General features: G+C 41.4%; 1 protein-coding gene across 13 annotated transcripts in view; it reads left to right on the top strand.

Annotated features, from left to right (window-relative positions):
- Positions 1–25,637, top strand: part of RALGAPA1 (Ral GTPase activating protein catalytic subunit alpha 1) — a 290,205-nt gene that overhangs the window by 237,857 nt on the left and 26,711 nt on the right. For all 13 annotated transcript variants that reach the window (XM_040333074.1, XM_040333068.1, XM_040333064.1 and 10 more), the window contains 2 exons: positions 2,380–2,538; positions 8,845–8,972. In XM_040333074.1, the coding sequence (XP_040189008.1) occupies positions 2,380–2,538; positions 8,845–8,972 (287 nt within the window). The remainder of the gene's footprint in view (positions 1–2,379; positions 2,539–8,844; positions 8,973–25,637) is intronic.

Here is a 25,637-nt window from a genome sequence, read left to right as displayed (position 1 = left end):
TGTGCAACATTGTCAGGGTCCTGCTTCCGATTAAGGCCAAAAGAAGTGGCTGCCTGTAGGTAGCGCTCAGGGGCGGACTGACCATTGAGTCACTCGGGCTCTGCCCGAGGGCCCCATGCCACTAGGGGGCCCCATCAGGGTTGCCAGGCTCAGTAAAAGCAGTGTAAAAATCTGTTTTTTTTACATCTGTCCCTGATATGTCTGAAACCGACATGCTTTTAATGTGAAAATCCAGATATTTTAGCTGCCCCGCCTCTGCACTGCCTCCTGGCGTGGTGGCCATCTGTAAGCCCAGGGGCCCCATAATCTTCTATTGCCCGGGGGCCCCATGAGTTGTCAGTCCGCCCCTGGTAGCGCTCATGGAGGCATGATGGGAGGTGCCACTGGGTCTAAACTGTTCATACCACACCATCTGTCCTCAATGCACGTTCAGCCTTTTTAGCCACCTACACCATATAAACCATAGATGGTGTGCAGCTCAGTAACCTGTGTCCCAGAAATCAGTGATGCTGTGCTGCCTGGACCACCAGTGTCTTAGCTGAAACTTATGCTGTATTGCCCAGGCCACCAGTGTCATGGCAACTAATGACCAGGATTTTGGGGGGGGAGGGGAATCCTATGAATATGTCGCAAATGTTGGCATAAAAGTGTCGCAACTTCTTTACTGAATCAATGTATAATTGTATTGTAATTGTCTATCCAATCAAAAGAGAAGCCACTGATATCCCTATATGTGTTTGCATTTAATAATATTTTGTGACACCATAAAAAATATTCTCTGCAGTGCAAAATAACCATTGAATAAACTTTAAAGCTATGTATACTGATTGAAGAGGAACTTCACTCTCCTAATGTTTTCCCCCCTTACATTTTCCCTGGTATTATTCACAAACTCACCCGGCTTGCGAATCCAGAGTTATCCTGCTGTGTTTAATCCCGCTGCTATTACACACCAGGTCCCACACTTCCATTTTGGTGGTTCAGGCAGCCAACCCCTCTGATGATGTGCCACTAGGTCTGCCCTCCTCTGTATGCAACCTGAGGCATACTGGGATATGTGATGTGTTTTATCCCTAGAGGTTTTAAAATGAAGATATTAGGTATTTTCTTCTCACCTAGGCAAGAATAGTGGGTGAAGCAAACCAAAATGTTTTATTTTTTTTTAAATATATATATTTGCTGTTTTACATTGTGGAGGAGGTGAGGAGTGTGGTGATGCAATGCTTAGTGCATCTAATGGTTGAAGGTCTGCTTAAAATTTCACAGGAAACACTATGGGCCGGATTCAGGTAGGAGATACAACGGCGTATCTCCAGATACGCCGTCTTATCTCTGAGTTGCGGCGTCGTATCTATGCGCCTGATTCATAGAATCAGTTATGCAAAGATTTTCCTAAGATCCGACTGGCGTAAGTGTCTTACACCGTCGTATCTTAGGCTGCATATTTACGCTGGCCGCTAGGTGGCGCTTCCGTCGATTTACGCGAGGAATATGCTAATTAGGTAGATATGCCTATTCACAAATGTGCGTACGCCCGGCGCTATTTTTTTACGTTGTTTACGTTAGGCTTTTTTCGGCGTAAGGTTGCTCCTGCTATTATGAAGCGTACGCAATGTTAAGTATGGACGTCGTTCCCGCGTCGAATTTAGAAATTTTTTCGTCGTTTGCGAATAGGGCTGTACGTAAGTTACGTTCACGTCTAAAGCATTGACGATTTGCGGCGGAATTTCGAGCATGCGCACAGGGCTTCTTTTACGAACGGCGCATGCGCCGTTCGTCAAAAACGTCAAATACGTGGGGTCACACTAAATTTAGATAAAACACGCCCACATCATCCAAATTTGAATTGGGCGGGCTTACGCCGGAGCACATACGTTACGCCGCCGTAACTTAGGGCGCAAGTTCTTTCTGAATACGGAACTTGCGCCCTAATTTACGGCAGCGTAACGTATCGGAGATACGTTACGCCCGCACAACATTACGCTGGGCTACGTGAATCTAGCCCAATATGGGCAAAAGCATTTTACACCTATTTTATGCTTGTTGGTCACCTCATCCCAAATCCATGAGCATCCTGATATGTAGCCGTTTCAGGGTATTTGTTAGGCAGCCCCAAAAAAAATTGTGGTAGGAGTCCTTTGTTTCCTTTAGTCCGCCCCTGCACATCAGCTTGAACAGAATTAAGTGATGAAAGTTTATTATTATGTTAGACATGCAGCATTTTTCATATTTCCACATTGTATGCTTTGCTGTTATTGAGCCTATCACCCCAAGGTAGATTACATTGTCCTGAACAAATTAATCTCAGTACGGTTAACTTTCATTTTTATTCCCATTTAAACTTGTTCATGTCTGTTTTCATTCCCTTTTTCTCCAAAGCTTCGCCACCTTGGTAATGACGAGGTACATATCGTGTGGTCAGAGCACAGCCGAGAGTATCGTCGTGGCATTATACCCACTGAATTTGGAGATGTGCTGCTGGTTATTTATCCTATGAAGAATCACATGTTCAGCATCCAGATTATGAAGAAACCAGATGTGAGTCGCAACCTTGTTAATCTTATTTTAGTTTGTTTTGTCAGAGATTAAAGTGTATAACCAAAACTTTTTTTCTTTCATTTCGATAGAGTAGCAAAGGAGTAAAACTTTATCAGGTTACATAGTCAGGTTGAAAAAAGACACAAGTCCATTCAGTTCAACCCTAAAAAAATAAATATCGTACAATCCCCATATACCCAATTCTATACCCACAGTTGATCCAGAGGAAGGCAAAAAAAAAAACAGCAGAGCATGATCCAATTTGCTACAGCAGGGGAAAAAATTCCTTCCTGATCCCCCTAGAGGCAATCTGATTTTCCCTGGATCAACTTTACCTATAAATCTTAGTACCCAGTTATATTATGTACATTGAGGAAAGTATTCAGGCCTTTCTTAAAGCAATCTACTGAGCTGGCCAGAACCACCTCTGGAGGGAGTCTGTTCCACATTTTCACAGCTCTTACTGTAAAGAAACCTTTCCGTATTTGGAGATGAAATCTTCTTTCCTCTAGACTTAGAGTGCCCCCTTGTTATTTGTGTTAACTGTAAAGTAAATAACTCAACACCAAGTTCATTATATGGACCCCTTATATATTTGTACATGTTGATCATATCCCCCCTTATTCTCCTTCTCAAGAGTGAATAAATTCAGTTCCTCTAATCTTTCCTCATAGCTGAGCTCCTCCATGCCTCTTATCGGTTTGGTTGCCCTTCTCTGCACTTTCTCAAGTTCCCCCAATATCCTTTTTGAGAACTGGTACCCATAACTGAACTGAATATTCCAGATGAGGTCTTACTAATGATTTGTACAGGGGAAAAATGATATCTCTCTCTCTGGAGTCCATACCTTTCTTAATACAAGAAGGGACTTTGCTCGTTTTGGAAACCGCAGCTTGGCATTGCAGTTTATTTTTACTGTTTGCTGGAGAGCTTTCTCTTCAATTCCTGTCTTGAAGATCCAACAGGAAGTGAGAGAAAATCTCCCAAAAGTTACAAGAATTTCTATCTTTGACTGTTGTCCCCATTACATTTGTCCCCATTGGAACATTTCCCTTCAGCTCAGCAATTGGACGTCAGTTTTTTTTTAAAGTGGGTGGAGCATTCAGTTGTCAGCATGGCTTATGGAAAGTTTGGAGTATAGTCTAGTGTGTCTGAAGGAGTAATTTAACCCCAGCAATAACTTAATATGGGGTTCAAAATTCACTGAGAAGTTTGGTGATCTTGATGCATGAAATCCACAACTCAGTTGTCAGAATATCTTTCAGGTTATATTGCCACCTGCAGGAGGATTGGACACTGGCAAACAAAAAACTGTGGGCCAGTTGAGAGTATAAGGCCCCTTTCACAAGGTCAGACCGTTTTATTTGTGGACCTGAACGGCTGCTCCATACATCTCTATGGAGCGTTGGATGTCAGCGGAGATATCTGACCCGATCTGATCCGCTAAAATCAGATGGATGCCAATACGACGCCATCTGTCCATAGCGGATCGGGTGAGATCTGATAAAAACGGACATGCTGTCCATTTTCGTCCGATCTCTCCATAGGAGACAGCGGTGCTGGACAAGCCCCTCCCCGCTCGGTGAGCAGAGAGGGTCCTGTCATCCACCGGCTGAGCAGAGAGATCTCCCACTGAGCTGGCGGGAGCTGGCAGACTCTGCTGCGACGGATCCACCTGGTGTGAAAGAGGCCTAAATCTCCCCTACTACCCACATGCTTTAGGAGGATAGAAGTCGTTTCCTTAGCTCTGCTGTTCAAAGTTGAACTCCAGCTTTTTGATATTATAATATAATTTGCTAATGGCTCCAGAATGTCTGTCTGATTTTTCATTAATCTTCCAGAGCTGCAGCAGTCTGAATAGAAAACAATAATTTAAGGATAAGTTCACCTTTTTAAAAACAAATACTAAATGCACATCTTTTTGCAGGTAAAAAAAGCCTGGAAAGCATTGCACCCACGATCAGCAGAGAGTGGGTGCTATGCAGGGCTCTTGCAGACTGTGTAAAAGCTGTCTGGCCGTACATCGTACAGCCAAGCAGTTACACATTAGCAGGAAGCATCAAAAGCGTTGTGGTAGTTCATTGAGAACTACAAGTTCGACAGCCGCAAAGGCTACCGATCCTTGTCTTTTTTTTTTTTTTTTTTTTTTTATTCACATAAATCTGTGAATGAGTGACGTAGCTGGGCAGGCAGAGCCCCGCACGGACACATTCCTTACAGAGTGTGACAGAGAGCCGGGGGAGAAGATCGCTGGCCGCCTGTCACTTCAGGGAGTTAGGGACATTCGGGGGCCGGTGGATTTGTAACATGTTTCATCACGTTACACCCTGAATATGGGTGTAACATGTTACAAAAAGGTGAACTTATCCTTTAAGACTGCTAAACAGCACATATTCTGTGGGTCTGAGCGCTGACTTAATTTGGTGGGTACAGCGTTGCACCCACTCCATGTTCTCTTTCTGTCTATACATCTCTCTATGCTCCTGCTTGCAAAGAGGCACATGGAGCTTTGCTCTGTTCCAGCTACACTGACAGGAAATTGGGTGGCCAGAGGTGACTGTCGCTTGTTACCAGCTGTCCTTTTTTTTTTTTTTTTTTTTTTTTTTTCCATGAGTGCTGAAGGCCTTACATCTTCCTCTGAGCCTGCTCATTTTCTGCAGTTGCAACAGTTATGATTCTAGGCATGGTGGGTACAGTCCCACTGTATCATGTGCTCCCAGCACACTTTCTACTAGCGGGTTGTGAGTTGCTTGCAGCATATATACTGATAGTGCAGATGTCTGCAGCCTGGAGTCATGTTGTCCCCTCCTTCTAAAGTCTCTTCCCTCTCCAAAGTCCACTTTGGCTCTGATGTGTGTGGCTGGATCCCCTGCCCTCTCGACTAAGGTTCTCACTATAGCCTCTTTGGCATTTTAGCATCTAGCCGCTTTGCCTGATTTGCAAGCCTTCTACCTAGTCATCTGTTCATAAGTTTGACGAGGTGGACTTTTCTGCGTCGTCTCATGCCAGTAACGTCCTTCAGATGCCTACCTGAGCTGCATGCAGTCCCCAGTTCCCATTTACATTGGACGATTGCGATTAGTGATTGCTGTGTTTCCCACCACCCAGTTGGACTGCTTTTGGACATCCCAAAAGTTCAGGATTCTACTGTAGACCGCAGCATATCTCAAATGTTTATTACTTTCCGAGTCCCTCAATGGACTCCACAAAATGGAGGGGTTAAAAATTCCAGCTTCGGTGTGGTGAAAGCTATACATTGTCTTTTGCTTCTTGTAAATTCTGATGTCAGAATTGATGTAGTGGATGGAATGAATGTGCACAGATGCATTTGTGTTGGCGGGTAAAACGAGATAGTTTAGCGTTGCAAAGGAGGCCTATTTTAAACCCAAATGGGAGAGTGGTTAAACTGATGACCTATAGGGGACTTTTAAAGCATCGAAAATATAGGGTACTGAAGTTTGTCGCCATTTCACAGGCACATGCAAATTTAAGGTTTGGCATGTTGGTTATCTATTTACTTGGTGCAACCTCAGCTTTTATAATTTACCAAAAAATTGGGTAATTTATTGTGATTTTGTGCCCCCAAAATTAACTTGTTTACTGAAATTCCTTTGCGGTAATATCGGGTGATATAAAAAAAAGGCTGGAACTACTACTATTTTATTTTCTAGGGTGTCTGCTTTCAGAAAATGTAGAATGTTTTTGAGGTTTTATGTAATCTTCAGGCCTAAAAATTTTTTTTTAAATGTGTGCAAAAAAAAACCCTGCAAAAACTGCTCTGACAGCAAAAGGGTTAATTGATAAGTTCACATTCAGGAATGTGTTACATGTTCCACCCAGAAGCTTTGTTCGTTTAAAAAGAACGGTCTCCTAACTTTTTTATCTGGCTCCTAGATTCAAAGCAAATTTGTCAAATTTGCTCAAATTTTATATCTAGAAAGGTACATTCCTTCTAGTCACAATTTGAAAAACTGGGGGCATAATTTTTTTTCAACCATGCCAATACATATACATCTATATTGTGGGCATGCCAAAATTCCAAGTCATATCTAAAGTCGGGAATTACCAGAAGGATACCCTAATGGTTCACGGTGCCGATGACATTCCTTAATGGCATTAAGAATGTGTTGAGTAGGCATGTTGCCCTATTTGCATTAGAAGTTAGATATATAATCAACAGCTTAAATCCATTTTTAGAAACTTTGAAATAAAATGTTCACCTATTTTGTTAGTTTAACATGTTGAAGAGTTTATGGACCTCAAATGCAGGAATTTATCGTTTTACTCGTATTCCAAGACAATAAGCTAATTTTTACATTACTCTTCAGGGGCTTTATGTACTAAAGTAGTCTATACAAGGGAGCAGCGTGATCATTGAATTATATTATTAACTGATGAGGTCACTACTTCCACCACAAAGCTGAAAGTTTGTTTGGTTGTAATTAGGATTTGGTGTTTTTTTTGTATAATTTATATTAACTTGAGAGGTAAAGTGTCTGGTGATATTAAAGTGTTTGTAACCTTTAAAAAAAAAAAAATCACTGCCAGCCCCTTTTTTATGAAGCCATAACACACAGTGTAAGTGCTTGTTAAAAACCAAGCCTGTAAATACCTTTTTTTTCAGATCTCTTCAGGCTGGTCACATGACTCCTGACTGCTCTCCTACTCCATCTACAGGCTACAGTGGGAGAAACCGAGATCTTTTTCTGAAATTAGCCGGGGAGGTCACATGACTGCTGTACTTGCTGCTCAGCCCATCTCACTGTAGACCTTAAATGGGGGAGGCGAGCCGCTGGGAGTCACGTGAATGGCCTGAAGAGATCTGACAAAAGGTATTTACAGGCTTGGTTTTCAAAAAGCACTTACACAGTGTGTTATGGTTGCATAAAAGGGAGGGGCTGACAGGAAATGTTTTTACTTTGCCACTATTAGCGGCAGAAGGGGGGGTATGGAAACAGCTCACACACACACAGGAGCTGACAGGCAGGGGAGAGAGGAGAGCTGTGGATGATGGAGGCACCTAAACTGACCGCGGTAATCACTGCACATTAAATGTAAGAGGGGGGATTACATCTTTTATCACTAGTAACACTACAGCTATAGCTGTGGGATGGGAGGGACAGAGAGGAGATGGCTGAAACACAGACTGAGCTGACAGGCAGGGACAGAGGGGGAGAGGAGAGCAGCGGAATGATGGAGGCATGTAACCTGACCACGGTATTGTGGATCAGCAGCCTTGATTACCGTGGTCAGTTTACAGAGGTGGACACAGGAACAGGCAGGATTAACCAGGTTTTTAAAGCCTACAAAGGGACAACTGACACCGAACAAGTACTATGTGGTTTAACATGCATTAAAGGAACAGGATCTTTTTTTTTTTTTTTTTTAGGGTTACAACCACATTAAGTGAGCAGCCTGTCCTTCTGGTGAGTGTGCAAAAAAGCCAAGCTAGAACACAGAAGAATTCTCACTTGGATTTTTTCTGATAAGCTTTATTTTGAACTATTTATTTATTATATTTCGCTGGTCTGACGAATTTAACATCCAGTGGATGCATGCATAGTGTTATCATGATTTTTGACTATTTGATTCCATTCACGTATACTTTATGGTATTTAGAGCGTTACAATATATATGGTTATTTAAATGTCATTGCTTTCTGTATTTATGTGAATGTTTTTATCCCATTTAATTGGCAGAAGCAATAACTGCCTAAGCTTAGTGTAGAATTATACAGGATTTGGAAATCGGATGTCACAAAAAGGTACCATTGACAGCTGCACTATAGAATTTATCGTCCAGTATTTATTTGTACTTGTTTCAAGCAGAAACTTTGCTTAGAGAGGCTTGCAACAGGAGTTGTAAACTTACACAGAGGTTTTTAGTGTAAATCGAAGGGGCATATTCATTCAGTCCTCTAAAAATTGTAATACATCTGCAAAAAAAAGGCTTCTGGGCAGATGTTTATCGTCCAATGCTTTATTCACTAGAATATTTAATCATCATCCAGACTTTCCTGATTAGAAAACACATCTCTGCATGGTTTCTAATCACACCTGAAATGGAGATCCAAGTCTAACGTTTTGGTAACTGGCTAGTTTATATGATTGACTAACGTTATTGTTACCTATTTGACAAGGTTTTCTGTTCTACACATTCTTTTGATCCTTAGCAGCAGCTGTTTGAATACCTCTCACATGCCAGTGTTTATGGGCCACACACAGCACTGACAACAGTCACATCCTTTGTTTTGTGAATTGGAAGAGGTAAATGGTTTCTATCTAACATTGGTCTCCTCCTCCGCAGATCCCATTTTTTGGACCACTCTTCGATGGAGCCATTGTAAATGGTAAAATCCTTCCCGGCCTGGTCCGAGCGACAGCCATTAATGCCAGCCGAGCGCTTAAATCTCTCATCCCGCTCTATCAGAACTTGTATCCTTTTTGCATGGATTTTATGAGTTAAGCAAATGTATGAAGCATTTCTCAGCTTAACATTTAAAGATTGGTATGCTTATTCATTCCTCAGATATTAGTTTTTCTCCCACAAGGTGCTATATTTTAAGCCATTTATGTCAGATGTGAGCAGAAATTGCGACACAATAATAGCTTCTTTGTTGTAAAAATGTACTTTCCTTTATTTAAAAGTAGCAGAGCCCAGGGCTACACATTGAAATCTTGTCACTGCAGTCCGCCACTACCACAGATGACTACTATAACTGAAATGTCATATTTGTGCAGGTTTTTTTATTATGTGTGTTTTAACAATTTCATGACCATAAGATCAGCTTCTTATTGACTTTAGATGCAATTTAAAGAATCATAACAGGAATCAGTATGTTATACATTGTTAACATTGGTCCACCTTTGATATATACTGTTCCCTGTTGATGTCCCTAGAGTGTGTGTGTGTGTGTGTGTGTGTGTATGTATATATATATATGTATATATATATATATATATATATATAATTATACATATACATACTGTTCCTTATTGATGCCCCTAGAGGCTGGAAATCAATGAAGTAGACACCACTAGTTACTGCTGAATCCCATTCTGAGCAGCCAGCCTGCTGCATTGTGAATACAGGAGGTTGGCCACTCAGCACATGCGCCGTTCAGAGAATGCTTTGCATTTTCTTCGACTGGACAAGGTGCAGATGACATCACCAGCCTCTCCACCTTGTCCAAGCAGAGAACGCTTTGCATTCAGAAAATACAAAAACAATCTTTGAATGGGTACCTGTTCCAAGCAGCCAACCTCTTGTATTCACGATGCAGGAGAGCGGTTGCTCGATGTGGAACCCGGAAGCAAGTGGAGATCTTTGATGTATGGTGTCCACTTCAGTGATTTCCAGCTTTCATGGGCATCATCCAGGTATGGTATGTGCATAGTGAGATTGGACCAAGTTGAACCAATATAACATGCCAATGCTTGGCATTAATGTTTAAAGAAAACCTGTACAGAGAAGAAAAATAAAAAGTGAACTTACATCTGCTCTAAAAAAAAATCATGTTGCCTAGCAGACTCTGGTTTCATTACTTTTTGAGACACTGACCTGGTACAAGCATGCGTTTCAGGAAAATGAAGACTCTTATTCTGCATACTTGTTCAGGTCTGTGACTGAGAAAGCATTGAAGCCATTGGATCAGCATGCAAACCAGAGACCGTGACAGCTATGACGGCTTCTTTGCATAATAACTTTTAATGCAACTGTGTATACAAGAAAAAAATCTAACCAGTTAGTAGCAGACACCAGGCGCCTACACTTGACTTGTCCATGCTCCCTCCTCATCTAGTTCACAGCTTCAGCATTTCTAAATGACATGAATCCTGCATATTACTAAGCAGTTCTCCCCTATGTGACACCACTGGGGCAAATCTGGCAATTGGCATCAAATGCTTAATTGTAGAAAAGGCTTATGTTTCCCATATTCTAGAGAGTATCCAGTAATTCAGGGGGCAGAAGTGGAAAATCGGTGTGGCAAGGGAGAGAGTGTACAAGGTAGTTTTTAATTTAAGGTTTCTTTAATAAGTTGGCACTGCATTTGAAGAATTTCAGCAAACCTACTGGAAAAGTGGACACTGTTTTCTTAAAGCCAGAAATACTGCACAATTTTAAACCTTACAGATACCACCTTAAAAAAAATATATATATATATTATGGGCCAGATCCTCGTAGCGCGGCGCATTGTTGCGGCCGGCGTAGCATATCTCTGATACACTACGCCGCCGTAACTTACAGCGTATTTTCCTTATCCTCAAAGAAGTTGCGCCGTAAGTTACGGCAGCGTAGTGTAATTTTGGCAACGTAAGGGCGCGCAATTCAAATTGATGTGATGGGGGGCGTGTTTTATGTAAATACGTTGTTACCCGACGTAAATGACTTTTTTTTTTGAACGGTTAATGCACCGTCCGTAAGGGTATCCCAGTGCGCATGCTCGAAATTAAACCGGAACAAGCCAATGCTTACGACGGTGACGTCATTCTACGCAAATTTCTATTCTTGAAGGACTTACGCAAACGACGTAAAAAATTCAAAATTCGACGCGGGAACGACGGCCATACTTAACATAGGATACGCCTCATATATAGCAGAGGTAACTATACACCGGAGAAAGCCGAACGCAAACAACGTAAAAAAATGCGCCGGCCGGACATACGTACGTGGATCGCCGTAACTAGCTAATTTGCCTATTCGACGGAAACGCCACCTAGCGGCCAGCGGAAAAATGCACCTAAGATCCGACGGCGTACTAAGACGTACGCCTGTTGGATCGAGCCCAGATGCAGTCGTATCTTGCTTTGTAGATACAAAACAAAGATACGACGCAGGAACTTTGAAATTACGCGGCGTAATTCTTCTGTGGATCTGGCTGTGTGTGTGTGTGTGTGTGTGTGTGTGTGTGTATATAACATGATCTTAGATAATTGGTCCTATTAAAAAAAAAAATACTGGCAAAGAGCAAAAGCCATCTCTTATGTTGAACAGAGGAAGGAGTCCATGAGCTTTCCTAATAAATGGAGATTCAAAAAAATAAGTTTGTAACAGATAAAAAGATTATTATCCTGGGAGGTGATTGCCCTCCCTTTGTGCTTCTCAATTCTTTCAGAAAAATGGATCCTGGTTTTTATAAGTAGATGTTCAAGTAGCCAGTGTTAGGGGGGAAAAAACTTTGCCAACCCCCTTGAAGGCCTTGTTTTTAGTGGTGTAAGAGTTTTAACAAATGTGTATTTGTGCTCCTGAGTGAAATAGGCCATTTATTGATTGCAAGTTGCTTCTTGGATCAATCAGACAGAATTACAGCAATCTGTCTCTCACTGCCCGTGGCTCTGGCTCTGAGGTCTTTCTCCCTCCCCTAGTTTGTCCTTATCCTCCAGCGAGTTTGCCAGCTTTTCCAAACCTCTAAGCTGCTACATTTTGTCTCCAGTGCCCACTTTTAACAGCTGCCTCCTGCAATTACAATGAGAAGGTACAACAGGCAGCGATCTGAAGAACAATTGCTCCTTTCTGAACTTGTCTGAGATGCTTTGGTGTCAGCCAATAGTGTATTACTTACCTGTTGATAGCTGGGTTATTTTTCCCTGGTGATAATTTCTTTAAAAGCCTCAAAGTTCAGCTGAGACCCAGACTGGATTGTTGTCCTTAACCTTTCAATGGCATTATGTCTGCTACTGTAACGTTTAGAACTACTGTAACAGGCCTTGCGGTACCGTGGCTGAACTGCGTGTTTGCCAGCGGGATTTATTAACTGCTTCCTTTCCAGGCTGGGTATGGTTTATGTGACTTCATTCACTGGTTTAAATTACTCTAGTTAAAATACCAATGATAATGTAGTGTACCCATTGTATCAAAGTCAAAGCTTTACCAAAGTCATGTCACTGGATGCTGTGGGTTTCTGCACTTTGTATATCAGTGCCCCTTATCCCTTCTTGCTCAAAGCAGTGCAACCCTTAGCCAAATGTGACATGTGTATGTCGGTATGTGTGGGGTAGCCACCGCTGGATTCTTTCAACAGCCTTTTCCTTTTCCTATAGTACACTTCCAATCTCCCTTTAATCCTCTATCAGCTCGTCCATCCAGAAGCTTAAAGCGGTGGTTCACCCTCAATAACAACATTCTAGCATTAAATTAAGCATAGTAGCGCGAGCTACAGTATGCCTTTATTAATTTTTTTTGCCCCGTACTCACCGTTTAATCCTATAGTGAAGATTCAGACTCCCCGCGGGGAATGGGCGTTCCTATCCAGAGGGAAGATGATTGATGGCCGGCTATGGCAAGTCACGCTCCCCGAAGATAGCCGGAGTAGGTCTCGGCTCTTCACGGTGCTATACGGCGCCTGCGCACAGACTAGGCGCAGGCGCCGTGAAGAGCCAAGTCCTATTTCGGCTATGTCCGGAGAAGCGTGACGCGCCATAGCCGGCCATCAATCATCTTCCCTCTGGATAGGAACGCCCATTCCCCGCGGGGAGTCTGAATCTTCACTATAGGATTAAACAGTGAGTACGGGGCAAAAAAATAAAAATAAAGGCATACTGTAGCTCGCGCTACTATGCTTAATTTAATGCTAGGAAAAAAAAATGTTTATAGGGTGAACCCCCTCTTTAAGAGGTGGGATGACTATGTAGCAGTCTGTCTGGACTGTTCCCTTCCTGCAGGGTCAAGCAGTATTTCTATGTATTGCATACTGCCCACTGGTAGCTTCTGATTGCCAGGAAACCATCCCAAATTAAAAGCTGGCAATGTGCAGTACACATCACATTTTGGAAATTAGGATTACATCCTTGAGAGCCCAGCTTGCAGATTGGTCACTTTAGGCAGAAGGACTATAGTTAAAATTTAAGAAGGTGCATAAGTAGTATAAGGCCTTATATGGCACCCTGCCTTTGAGACTCACTGTAGTTTCAAAAAATTCAATGGTCAAATAGTCTTTTATTCAATTTTAGCTTTTTAACTAGTTGCCGACCAGCCGCCGTCATTTTACGGCGACAGGTCAGCTCCCCTGCGCGAGAGCCCGTCGGCTCTCGCGCAGGCACACGCGATCGCTCGTTACAGAGCGAGGACCGGGAGCTGTGTGTGTAAACACACAGCTCCCGGTCCTGTCAGGGAGAGAAATGCTGATCTTCTGTTCTTACAATGTATGAACAGAAGATCAGTCATTTCCCCATGTCAGTCCACCCCCCCCCTACAGTAAGAACACACCCAGGGAACATACTTAACCCCTTCCCCGCCCCCTAGTGTTAACCCCTTCACTGCCAGTGGCATTTTTATAGTAATCCAATGCATTTTTATAGCACTGATCGCTATAAAAATGCCAATGGTCCCAAAAATGTGTCAGAAGTGTCCGCCATAATGTCGCAGTACCGAAAAAAACCGCTGATCGCCGCCATTACTAGTAAAAAAAAAAAATATTTATAAAAATGCCATAAAAATACCCCTATTTTGTAAACGCTATGACCTTTGCGCAAACCAATCAAACGCTTATTGCGACTATTTTTAGGAAAAATATGTAGAAGAATACGTAACGGCCTAAACCGAGGAAAACGTTTTTTTTTATATATATTTTTGGGGGATATTTATTATAGCAAAAAGTAAAAAAAAAAATATTTTTTTTTCAAAATTGTCGCTCTATTTTTGTTTATAGCGCAAAAACTAAAAACCGCAGAGGTAATCAAATACCACCAAAAGAAAGCTTTATTTCTGAGGAAAGAAGGACGCAAATTTTGTTTGGAAGCCACGTCGCACGACTACGCAATTGTCAGTTAAAGCGACGCAGTGCCGAATCGCAAAAAGTGCTCTGGTCTTTGACCAGCAATATGGTCCGGGGGTTAAGTGGTTAAGAAGAGGGTCAGTGAGGTGTAGGAAAAAAATTAGTCGCACAGTAATACAGTACTATTAGCATCAGAGTAACACAGATATAGTATATGACACCCAAAACAAGCATTAGACTAGAACAGGGATATGCAATTAGCGGACCTCCAGATGTTGCAAAACTACAATTCCCATCATGCCTCTGCCTTTGGGTGTCATGCTTGTGGCTGTCAGAGTCTTGCTATGCCTCATGGGACTTGTAGTTCTGCAACAGCTGGAGGTCCGCTAATTGCATATTCCTGGACTAGAATATCAAGCATATTTAGCCTATGTTACATTTCCAAAAGGGGAGCCCATGACAATCCACCTACATGTATTTATTAACCACTTGCCGACCCGCGTATTGTAAATGTACGTCCTCTTTTTAAAGATGGATATCTCAGTAACGGCAGCAGCTGCTGCCACAACTGAGATATCCATCTTTTCAGCGGGCGGCCGTGTAAACGATAACGGCGGTCTCCGCGCCACGAGATCGCCGTTATCGGTGGCGGGAGAGGGGCCCCCCCCATCCCGCCGCTCTTCCGCGCCCTCCGCCGCTTACCGGAGCCGTCGGTAGCGGCGGAGGAGATCGGATGCTGCAGCCTGAGCGGTGAGGACTTGAGTGAGGGCAAGATGGCCCCCACCCGTCCTCATAGCTTTGCTGGGCGAAAGTGACGTCAAAACGTCAGTCCCGCCCAGCGTCTTAAAGAGACATTTTTTTTTTTGTCATTTGAAAAAATGACAGTTTCAATTTTTTTTTTTTTATTTTCTTGCATTGAAGTCTAAATATGAGATCTGAGGTTTTTTTGACCCCAGATCTCATATTTAAGAGGACCTGTCATGCTTTTTTCTATTATAAGGGATGTTTACATTCCTTATAATAGGAATAAAAGTGATCAATTATTTTTTTTTATTTCAGTGTAAAAAGTTATAAAATAAATAAAAAGAAATAAGAAAAAAAAATAATAATTTTTAAAGCGCCCCCGTCCCGACGAGCTCGCGCGCAGAAGCGAACGCATACGCGAGTAGCGCCCGCATATGAAAACGGTGTTCAAATCACACAAGTGAGGTATCGCTGCGATCGTTAGAGCGAGAGCAATAATTCTAGCCCTAGAGCTACTCTGTAGCTCAAAAAATGCAACCTATAGAATTTTTTAAACGTCGCCTATCGAGATTTTTAAGGGTAAAAGTTTGACGCCATGCCACGAGCAGGCGCAATTTTTAAGCGTGACATGTTGGGTATCATTTTACTCGGCGTAACATTATCTTTCACAATATATAAAAAAATTGGGCCAAATTTATTGTTGTCTTATTTTTTAATTAAAAAAAGTGAATTTTTCCCCAAAAAAGTGCACTTGTAAGACCGCTGCGCAAATACGGTGTGACAAAAAGTATTGCAATAACCACTATTTTATTCTCTAGGGTGTTCGAAAAAAAAATATATAATGTTTGGGGGTTTTAAGTAATTTTCTAGCAGAAAAAACTGTTTTAGTCTTGCAAACACCAAATCTGAAAAACACCTAAGGTCTTTAAGTGGTTAAGTAATTTTATGTAATATAATGTAAAAATCTCGCCAATCTTTCCTTTTAGATCTTTGCTTTTGATTGCAACCATTTTTAATTCAGCAACTGAATAGTCACATGTAAGCATCATCTCTGTGAGGTCAGTAGGATATGTAGTATGGTTGTTTGAACCCATATTTCCCATACGCCCCATGCCAAAGTCTTACATAATGGTCAAAAGTAAATTCTCCAGTGGGACTAAACATTATCATGATTGGATCAGGCTTTAGAGCTTCTACCCATCTGCTGCTAACAAAAGCATAGTGGGGTCCTCACGAATGTTAAGTGTCCAATGCCATTTTAACATTGCCATGCCTATGACAAAGGCATGCACAGAAAGCGGGGTGTGAAGTTGGAGCTTCCTTCTCATAAGCCCAAGAGGCCTGCCATCCGTGTTGGCATATGTTACAGCCTGATAGCAGCGCTTGGCTTGGTTGTCTTGATGAGAGCCTAAATCTGGGCCTTTGTTCTTTTAGACACCAATCAGGACCAGCAGGAGTTTCTCACAGTGGGAAGAGCTGACCGCCAGCGTTCACAATAGCTACATTGTCCTGTTGCAAATTTCTCAAAACAGTTTGACAGCTTCTGGAAGAAGAGGTTATGGGGGAGTAAAAGGAATCTGCCTCCCAACACCATCTGCGGGTTATAACCTGAAACTCTGCACACGCTGACAAAAGTGAGGGGAAAAATGAGATTTGTGATAATTATGGAGGCTTGGATTGGCACTGAAAAGCTGCGCTCTTGCTGTGTCACACATTAACCTTTGATTTGTAGCAAGGAAGAGCTGTAAGAGGCTTATTTGGCAAAGAGTTAAATTTTCTTTGATTTAACTCTGCTGCAAGATTTTTTTCATCCTTTTAATACTCCGTTTAGCACAAACCTGTGATCCCCCATTGAAGACATTGGGAAAGATAGTTTTTATCTTTTTTTATTTTTTATTTTTTTGTCTTTTAACATGTTATGCTTTGTTCCAAAAATGTGGGGAAAATGTTTAACATGTTTTTTTGTGATCCCACATTTCATAGTCTAGCAGTATACTTTAAAACACAGAATTCTCCCCCTTGGTTGATTATCCCCTCTCTATTGGTGCCTAATGACCATTGTTATCAGGGCAGAAAATTATGGGAATTCTAAAATTTTACAATTCTCACTAGGAGCTGGAGATGATGGAAAAATCATCTAATGGGGGGAGACCTGTTTCATTCAGTCTAGGGGGATTTCCCTTCACTTTGGAGACATTTCCACTTGATTCCAAAAGAGAAGTTGCCGCTTTAGATGCATTTTAACGTTTATTTTTGTATTTAAAGCAGGCTATTGGATGATATGCAGTTATGCATATGTAAAACGCAAGTTTCAGGTATTGATGAACGCTGAAAGTTACCTTACAATTTACTTTTTATTTTCCTGTTTGTGTGACTCCAGGGCTTTGTTTTGATGACCCTTCATTTGGAATTTACAAAGTGAAACGTTTTTATTTTTTTACAATATGACTCTGAGCTAATGATGATTAAAGCAAGCAGAGCTGGGCAGGGGGTGTAACAACCAAAGATTGACCGATATTTACTTTAAGTATCGGTCAAAAAACTGACCGATCTTGCTTCAAGGTGTTTTACCGGGGGTTGCATGCATCACCCCAGTACCGTTCTTTAGAGCAGATGGTTGGCTTTTTTGTAATAACAACCAATGTGGCTCAGCAGCCGCTTGGCTGTTAGTACAATCAGCAGAAGGGGATGTTCCCCGCCTTCCGCCGCTCCCCCCAGGCTCTCCCATCCCACCGGGAGGCCCGAGCAACCAGCCAGCACGTCCGCCGCCTGACGAAGACCCAAACAAAGTGGATGCTTCGTTCGGGTCTCAAATCTAGTAATCCGGAAGCGATGTCATGACATCACTTCCCGGATTACTGCTATCTTAAAGGCGCCAGTTTAAAAAAAATAAAGTATTCAAAAACGCGATCTTGAGGTTTTGAATACTTTGAAGTGCAGAGGAACTGCTATATAAATGCACTGATTACTGCGTAGATGTCACTGGCAGGGAAAGGGTTAACACTAGTGGGCGAACAAGGGGTTAAATGTGTTCTCTGGGAGGTGTTTCTAACTGGGGGGGGTGGGACTGACTGAAGGAGGAGACAGATCGCTGCTCCCAATCCACTGTTTACATTGACACATCCCCGTTCTGGCTCTCGTTTTCAGCCGTGCAATGGGCGCGTGCCTCCTGCTATTGGCCTTAAAGGTGCCGACATACACCTACGGCGATTTGCAGGAACGAGCCGACCTGCCACAGTATGATGGCAGCTGGTCGGCAAGTGGTTAAAGGATAAGTTCACCTTTTAACAAAAAATAATAAATGCCCCTTTTTTTTGCAGGCAAAAAAGTACATTTACTATTTTTTGTTTTTTTAGGAGCCTGGAAAGCATTACGCCAGTGATCAGCAGATTGTTGATGCCATGCAGGTTTTTAAAGTTACTCGGAACCAGTATGTTTAAAGCGGGAGTTCACCCTTAAAAAAAATTTAAGATTAGATTCATGCTCATTTTGTCAAGGGGAATCGGGTATTTTTTTTTAAAACGAAGCAGTACTTACCGTTTTAGAGAGCGATCTTCTCCGCCGCTTTCAGGTATGGTCTTCGGGACTGGGCGTTCCTTCTTGATTGACAGTCTTCCGACCGACTTCTTTCGGCTACTCGTGACGCGATAGATGCGACCGTCGGAAGCCTGTCGGAAGACTGTCAATCAAGAAGGAACGCCCAGTCCCGCAGCCCATACCCGGAAGCGGCGGAGAAGATGTATCTCTAAAACGGTAAGTACGGCTTCGATTTAAAAAAAAATACCCGATTCCCCTTGATAAAATGAGCATCAATCTAATCTTAAAAATTGTCATTTCCGGGTGAACCTCCACTTTAATACTGACTTCAGTTGTACAAACATATAAAATAAATTTGAAGCATCGTGAATAATCACATTATCTACAGTAAATAGCCTTAGTCTTGTTACTAATACAGTACAAGTTCTTATCCACAATATTCAGTAAATTAATTTTAATTGTTATGTTGAATTATGTTAGTATGGGTGTTTTGCTGTCTCAAATAAGTTTGTGGGTTTCTATGTTTTTTTTTTGTTTTTTTTTACCAGTTGTGAATATGGCAATGTACGGACATCTCTATATTTAATTGTAGAAGTTAATATAGTGAAAGCCATTTGTACCTTTGATGGCTGCATATATTTAAGTCTAGATTATTGTTTTAGAAGCTAAGCCAGCTGACCCCCAGGGGCACAGTGTGCATTAGTTTAAACTAATATGCAGCTTATCAGGAAGATAGAGGCAGTGTCTTGGGCTGTCATTTGTCACAGTTCACTTTAAGTAATACAATCAAACTTTATGTGCATTCATAATAATTACAAGATTCAATTGGACCAGGATATGATTGCCTTGCACATAGATGTAGATAAGCCTTGAGTAATTTACTACTCATGGTGTAGGCAGCTGAACGTGTCTATGTCTGCATGCTGGGGAGCTTAACTGTGGATTAGCACAAGTGCTAGCTTTTTAGACAGATTGCCTGTCTGCTCTCTATAGATCACTTGTTTTGACCATGTCTGCAGAGTTTGGTAAATAATTAACTAGGTCAGGCTTACTGGTTGACTGCCTCTCCAGCAATGTTGGCCTAAAGAGTTTGGCTTGGGCCGCCATACACTTTTTGGCTGTTGAACATCTGATCTGACCTAGAAGGTTTCCTTGGCACATTGCTAAAGACTGCCAATTACTAGGAAAGAAAGATGTGGCAGTTTTCTTTTTTTTTTTTTTAAATAAGAAACCAGAAAGTGGTATAGGTGAGAAGGCAAGTGGATACATATGCATAAAGTAAACATTTTATTACTTGCCCATGGCTTGGTTAATTTACATCTTCTTTGAATGTATGGGGTTGCTATTGCATATATTAGTAATAAAGGTGAAAGCACTGCTATCAAGGTTTCTCTTTAAGATTTCCTTTACTGTAAAGACATCATTTTTATTTATTTTTTTAAATCATGATCCACCACTGGGAATCTTCAAAAGTTTGTAATACATAGGATCATATATTATATTATAAATTGTAAAACAACATATCACAAAGTTTAGCATTAGGTATATTTACCTTTTATGCAAACTAGAATATACAGAACTATGACTAAAGAGCATTGTTGTACTTATGAGTAATAAAAAGCGCACCCTTTTTCTAACCATATGCAGTTATGAACAACAGATTTACTCCACTTCTACATTGGTGAAATGTGATCTAGCACACAGTGGTTCTGAGCTGTTGGCCTCTTGCAGTATTCATTCTGTTTGTAGTCAATGTAGTATCCCCTCTCCAAGAACAGATCACAATATCAAAATGACACATAATATCGCATGGTAAAGTATTTGTCTATGCTTATTATGATTATTTCATAAAGCATTTTATGTGGATCTGCCGAAACGGGACAGTGTTATTAATAAATAAGAGCACATTTTGTAGGCTTTGTGCAGAAAGAATTCAGTTGCTGGCTTTTAGGTTGTTAGTTTGTGTTCATGATTATAAATCAGTTTGTGTTCATTAAGTTACAGTTTTAGTGCTATTAAAGAATCCAGCCACCATTGTGCATTCCCCTGCACTTTAGCTGGATGCAGTAATCTGTGACACAGGCTGCTGGTAATGCAGTGTCTCAACTAAGGTGCAATACCAACATTGACCCAGGGGCATATCTATCATAAGGCAGACAAGGCGTTTACCTTGGGCGGCTTTTTTTTTAAGGGGTGCGGCGCCATTTACTGGGATAAAGTCTGCAACCCCACAGGTATCGCCCTGGTATAATTTTTTTAGAGCCGTCAGTCCGCTCTTATGTAATAGCAATCTAAGCAATTTACTAGCCACTGAATTGCTATTTTAAAGCGTCACCTATGGATAGTAAAATTTACGACGCAATTTTAAGGTGCCTGGGATAGGACAAATTTACATTAGGGGGACGTGCCCGATTTTAGTCTTGCCTAGGATAGCACAAAACCAAAATACACCACTGCATTGACCCATACATAAAAATAGTTGGTCAGCGTTTAGACTTGCACAATAAGTTCGCCTTTTGTAACATGTTACATCCATGTTACAGATGTACCAGTCCCCGATCCCCCGTTCTGACAACTAGTTGGGGATCTTTTTCCCCCTCACTAGCTGTCACAATCTGAAATGTTCTGTGAATGGGAAAACGACAAGGTCTGAAGGCCTTTGCGGTTGTTGACTTGTAGTTCTCAATGGAGTGCTGTGGTAGTCCATTAGGTCTTCATGTCACAGTGTAACTGCCTGGCCATTTAGGAGGTACGGGCAGACAGATACAGACAGTCTGCAGGACCGTGGCATTACACCCATGATCTGCTGATCGTGGTTTCAATTCTGTACAGGTCCATTACAAAAGAATAATAAATGCATATTTTTTTACATTTAAGGTGAACTTATCCTTTAAGCTGGCCATACACTAGTAGAATTTCATACAAAAAAATTCAGTTTAGAAAATTAAAATGATAATGCCTTCAAACCGACATTCGTTTTCGCCCACAGTGATGAAAAAGGGGGGGGGGGGATAGAATTGTTTTCTCGAATAAATACAATTCCATCGTTAAATTTTTTTTTTATGTTCAGGATAAACCATACAAAAAATTGTACATATTGTTATAAAACCTGTTTACTATGTCTTGATTTCCATTCAAATGGCAGTTGTGGACAACATGTTAACAACTATCAAACTAAATTGGTTGACTCCATGTTGACCAGAAAGAACGTTTTAAGGATGTTCTGATGAGAATACGAACGTTTATACATAATTCTACTAGTGCATGGCAAGTGTTGCAGCTTGCAACTATTCAACCCTATACTGAAGGACTGTAAATAACGATGCATCATTTGCATCAAGATGAACTCTCTTGTGGCATTTACAGTTTTCAACAGAAATCAAAGATTTTGTTGATAAGCATTTGCATTTCAGCAAGACCAGACAACAGTCAAATTATCTGTGTGGCAAAATAGACAAAATTCCAGGTCTTGGATCAGCCCCTTTTCTATGGCTTTGTGAATTAAAAGTAACACAAATGATCCGACAGCATGTTAGTAGATGAACTCAGTTAGCTCTCGTACACGCGATAGGTTAACCAGAGGACAACGGTCTGATGGACCGTTTTCATCGGTCCAAACCGATCATGTGTGGGCCCCATAGGTTATTTAACCATCGGTTAAAAAAAAGCCAACTTGCTTTAAATTTAACCAATGGATTCCTAACCGATAGGTCAAAACTGATCGTTAGTAGGCACGACCATCGGTTAAAAATCCACGCATGCTCAGAATCAAGTCGACGCATGCTTGGCAGCATTGAACTTCGTTTTTTTTCAGCACATCCTCGTGTTTTACATCACCGCGTTCTGGCACGATCGTTTTTTTAACCGATGGTGTGTAGGCGCGATGGACCATCAGTCGGCTTCATCGGTTAACCGATGACAGCGGCCCATCAGACCGTTCTCATCGGATGGACTGATCGGGTGTACGCGGCTTTACCTGGTCTTTGCTGTTGGAATACGTCTGTGGAAATATTGCTGGCATTTACTACATTCTGTGTTTTTTACATCTTACATTTTATTTTTAAAATTATTCTTAAATCTTACATTTATTTACCAAGGCACACTAATGTATTTTTTCTTTCCTTCCAGTTTATAAAGAACAGCTTAAAAGGAAAAAATAAAAATTTTAATTAGGAGAACTGTTTGGTTTCTATGCCAGGGAACTTTTAATTCCTTTTGAGGGAGGCCAACTCCATCAGGCCATGGGGAATCTGATCTAGCATATTACCACAGTAAGAAATCATATCCTAGAATATGTGTGGTAACAAGCTTCAGTTATAACAACACACATATAAGGCTCATTAAAGCTCTGTATACACAGATGTAGAAAAAATACTCAGTAGGTGTTCCTGACACTCATTGAACATTTCTTGGTGCTTTGATATCACACTGCTTTATTTCAGTACAATTAAGATGTGCACCATTCTAAATTAGATGGAATATCTTATCTTTGAGCCACATTGTTGTTAATTTACTCCTGTGTTTTGGATCACTGTCATGAGGCAACAGGGCACCCTCACACCATTGTACACCATCGGTCATGCTTCACTGTTGGAATGAGGCTTTGGTGTTGGGCAAGGATGAGCTTGGGTTCGCTCTGAACCCAGAAGGAAGCTTTCAGCTGTGGCCAGGGAATGTCCCCACAACTGTGTATATGCACAGGGGGCAAGGATGCTTGGGACATCATGGACTTAATATGGCCATGAGCATTTAACCCTTTTAACTGATTGTGTGGGGGGGGGCGCCACTGCCCACCGCAAAGGACATTTTATTTTTCCCTGGCGTTCAGCCTGTTTTACTCAGCCAGGCAGATAATGGTTATAGCAGAAAAGGGCCATACAATGAGTAAAGGCTTGCCTATCAGTTAAAAAAATTCAAACCACCCACGACTCTGGGTTAGACCTCATTCACATGAGCTCAGAGGACATTTGTTTATGTGCCTGGAACCACACAGAGATGCACACAGGCAGCACATGTAACTGAATAAAGATGCTGCCGCTGTACGAACGTATTTGATAGGCATGCAGGGAAGGGTGCGCAGGCACGAACCCAGACAGTATGGTAACTGAACCAGTATGTCAGGTCACATGATGGATGTGAGGTCAGCAGTGTCTTGATTAGATTTTACTAAAAACTCTGAGATGAGCACCGGTGCTTTGCTGCCACTGCTTCAAGTTTCATGACCTAACACTAAATGCTCGATAGGTGCCCCTGATGCACCTGCGTACTGCAGATTGGTACATTTATATTCTGTTTAACATCTTTACCACCTCCCAATTGCATGTCTGCCATTAGGGTTTATTGTAGACACAAACGTTGGACACATCCCAGCTATGTAATGTTGCTGGTCAGCACTTGTTAGAAAAACATTTTTCTGTGCATATTAAAGGGGTTGTAAAGGTTATTTTTTTATTTTCTAAATTGGTTAATTTAAGCTAGTGCATTGTTGGTTCACTTACCTTTTCATTCCATTTCCCTTCTAAATGTTTTTTTTTCTTTGTTTTCTTGGTCTGAATTTCTCACTTCCTGTTCAGTAGGCTGTTCTGAATGACTTTCCACTGCTCGGATGATGGTGAAAAGCTTGCTGAGGAGAAACAGGAAGTGAGAAATTCAAACAAAGAAAAAAAACATTTAGAAGGGAAATCAAAGGGAAAGGTAAGTGAACCAACATTGCACTAGCTTAAAGGAACCAATTTAGAGAATAAAAGACAAACCTTTATAACCCCTTTAAGGTTATTTTGTGTATTTTAGGAGATGTGGTACTCGACAAAAAAATTGCATATTTTCTGTAGTGTAGTACTCCATTAAATTATAAAAGGTTTGATTACCTTTTTCCTTTTTTTCACATGCATATTTATTAAACTTGTTGTCTCGTAAGGAAATTTGCAGAAGAAATATGTCTCCGCTTTGTGACTTTAGACAGACTTTTATTTCCACTCCATTAGTTTAGCACCTTTTAATAAAGCCATGGCACTGTGTGTCTAAGCAGATGCCTCGAAGCAGAATCTGCCAGTTCAGCCAGAGGCACCTGTTCTGGATTTAGAGTCATCTGGTTGTCTACATGGTTTAAAGAGCGAGACATGCCGAGACTCCTGCACTGACTGACCAGGGTCACCTTTTCACCCTAGAAAATAAAAATGTGTTCCTGGTATTTAACGATGTCTGAAAAATAACTTGGGCTTTAATGGTTTGGTTGTGTTTTTTTTTTTTTTTTCTACACATGCACCTTTCCCTAACTTAGCTCAAATAGTGGTCTTTAGAATTCCCTGCATATGCAGTTTTTCTAGTGAGCCTAATACTTGCACTGTATACTACTGCCATTTGTCATTGAACTTGTTGCAAGAGTTTTGGTTGTATACAAAGAAAACAACTACAAAAAGGACTGTCCAGTGAAAATAATCCTAAACATGAGGAAGGAGAGAGAATTTTTATTAGTGTCGAGGTTCATTAAATATTAATCAGTAAGCCAAGTGTTGCTGTCTTCTTCAGATAGCTGCCATAACCCCGGTATCCTCTTCTTTAGCGAGTGGTCCGCTTTCAGATAAAAGTGGTCTCTGCGGTGGATTCGCCGCAAGATCACTTTTGTTGGGGAAGGGCCCCCTCCTGCCATGCTTCGGTGGTCTCCGCTGCTTGCCGGAACCACCAGTAGCAGCGGAGACAATCGCATTCTCTCATGTCCACTGCCTGAAGCCAAGTGAGGGGAAGATGGCCCGAACTTGGCTCAATAGCATTTAAGTGCGGAAGCGACGTCAAATGTCACTTCCGCCCAATGCTCTTAAAGGATTTATTTATTTTGACCCCAGATCTCATATTTAAGAGGTCCTGTCATGCTTTTTTTCTGTTACAAGAGATGTTTACATTCCTTGTAATAGGAATAAAAGTGACCCATATTATCATTTTATTTTTTAAAAAGACAGTGTAAAAGTAAATTAAATAAGAAAATAAAAGCGTCTCTTCCCGCCAAGTTCGCACGGAGAAGCAAACGCATATGTGAATATAAAAAGGGTGTTCAAACCACACATGTGAGGTATCGCCACGATCGTTGGCACGAGAGCAATAATTCTAG

This window comes from Rana temporaria, chromosome 13 (assembly GCF_905171775.1).
Source record: "Rana temporaria chromosome 13, aRanTem1.1, whole genome shotgun sequence".
In the NCBI taxonomy this organism is placed as follows: Eukaryota; Metazoa; Chordata; class Amphibia; order Anura; family Ranidae; genus Rana; species Rana temporaria.
Note: the sequence above shows the minus strand (reverse complement) of the source record. Positions and strands in the feature narration are given on the sequence as shown.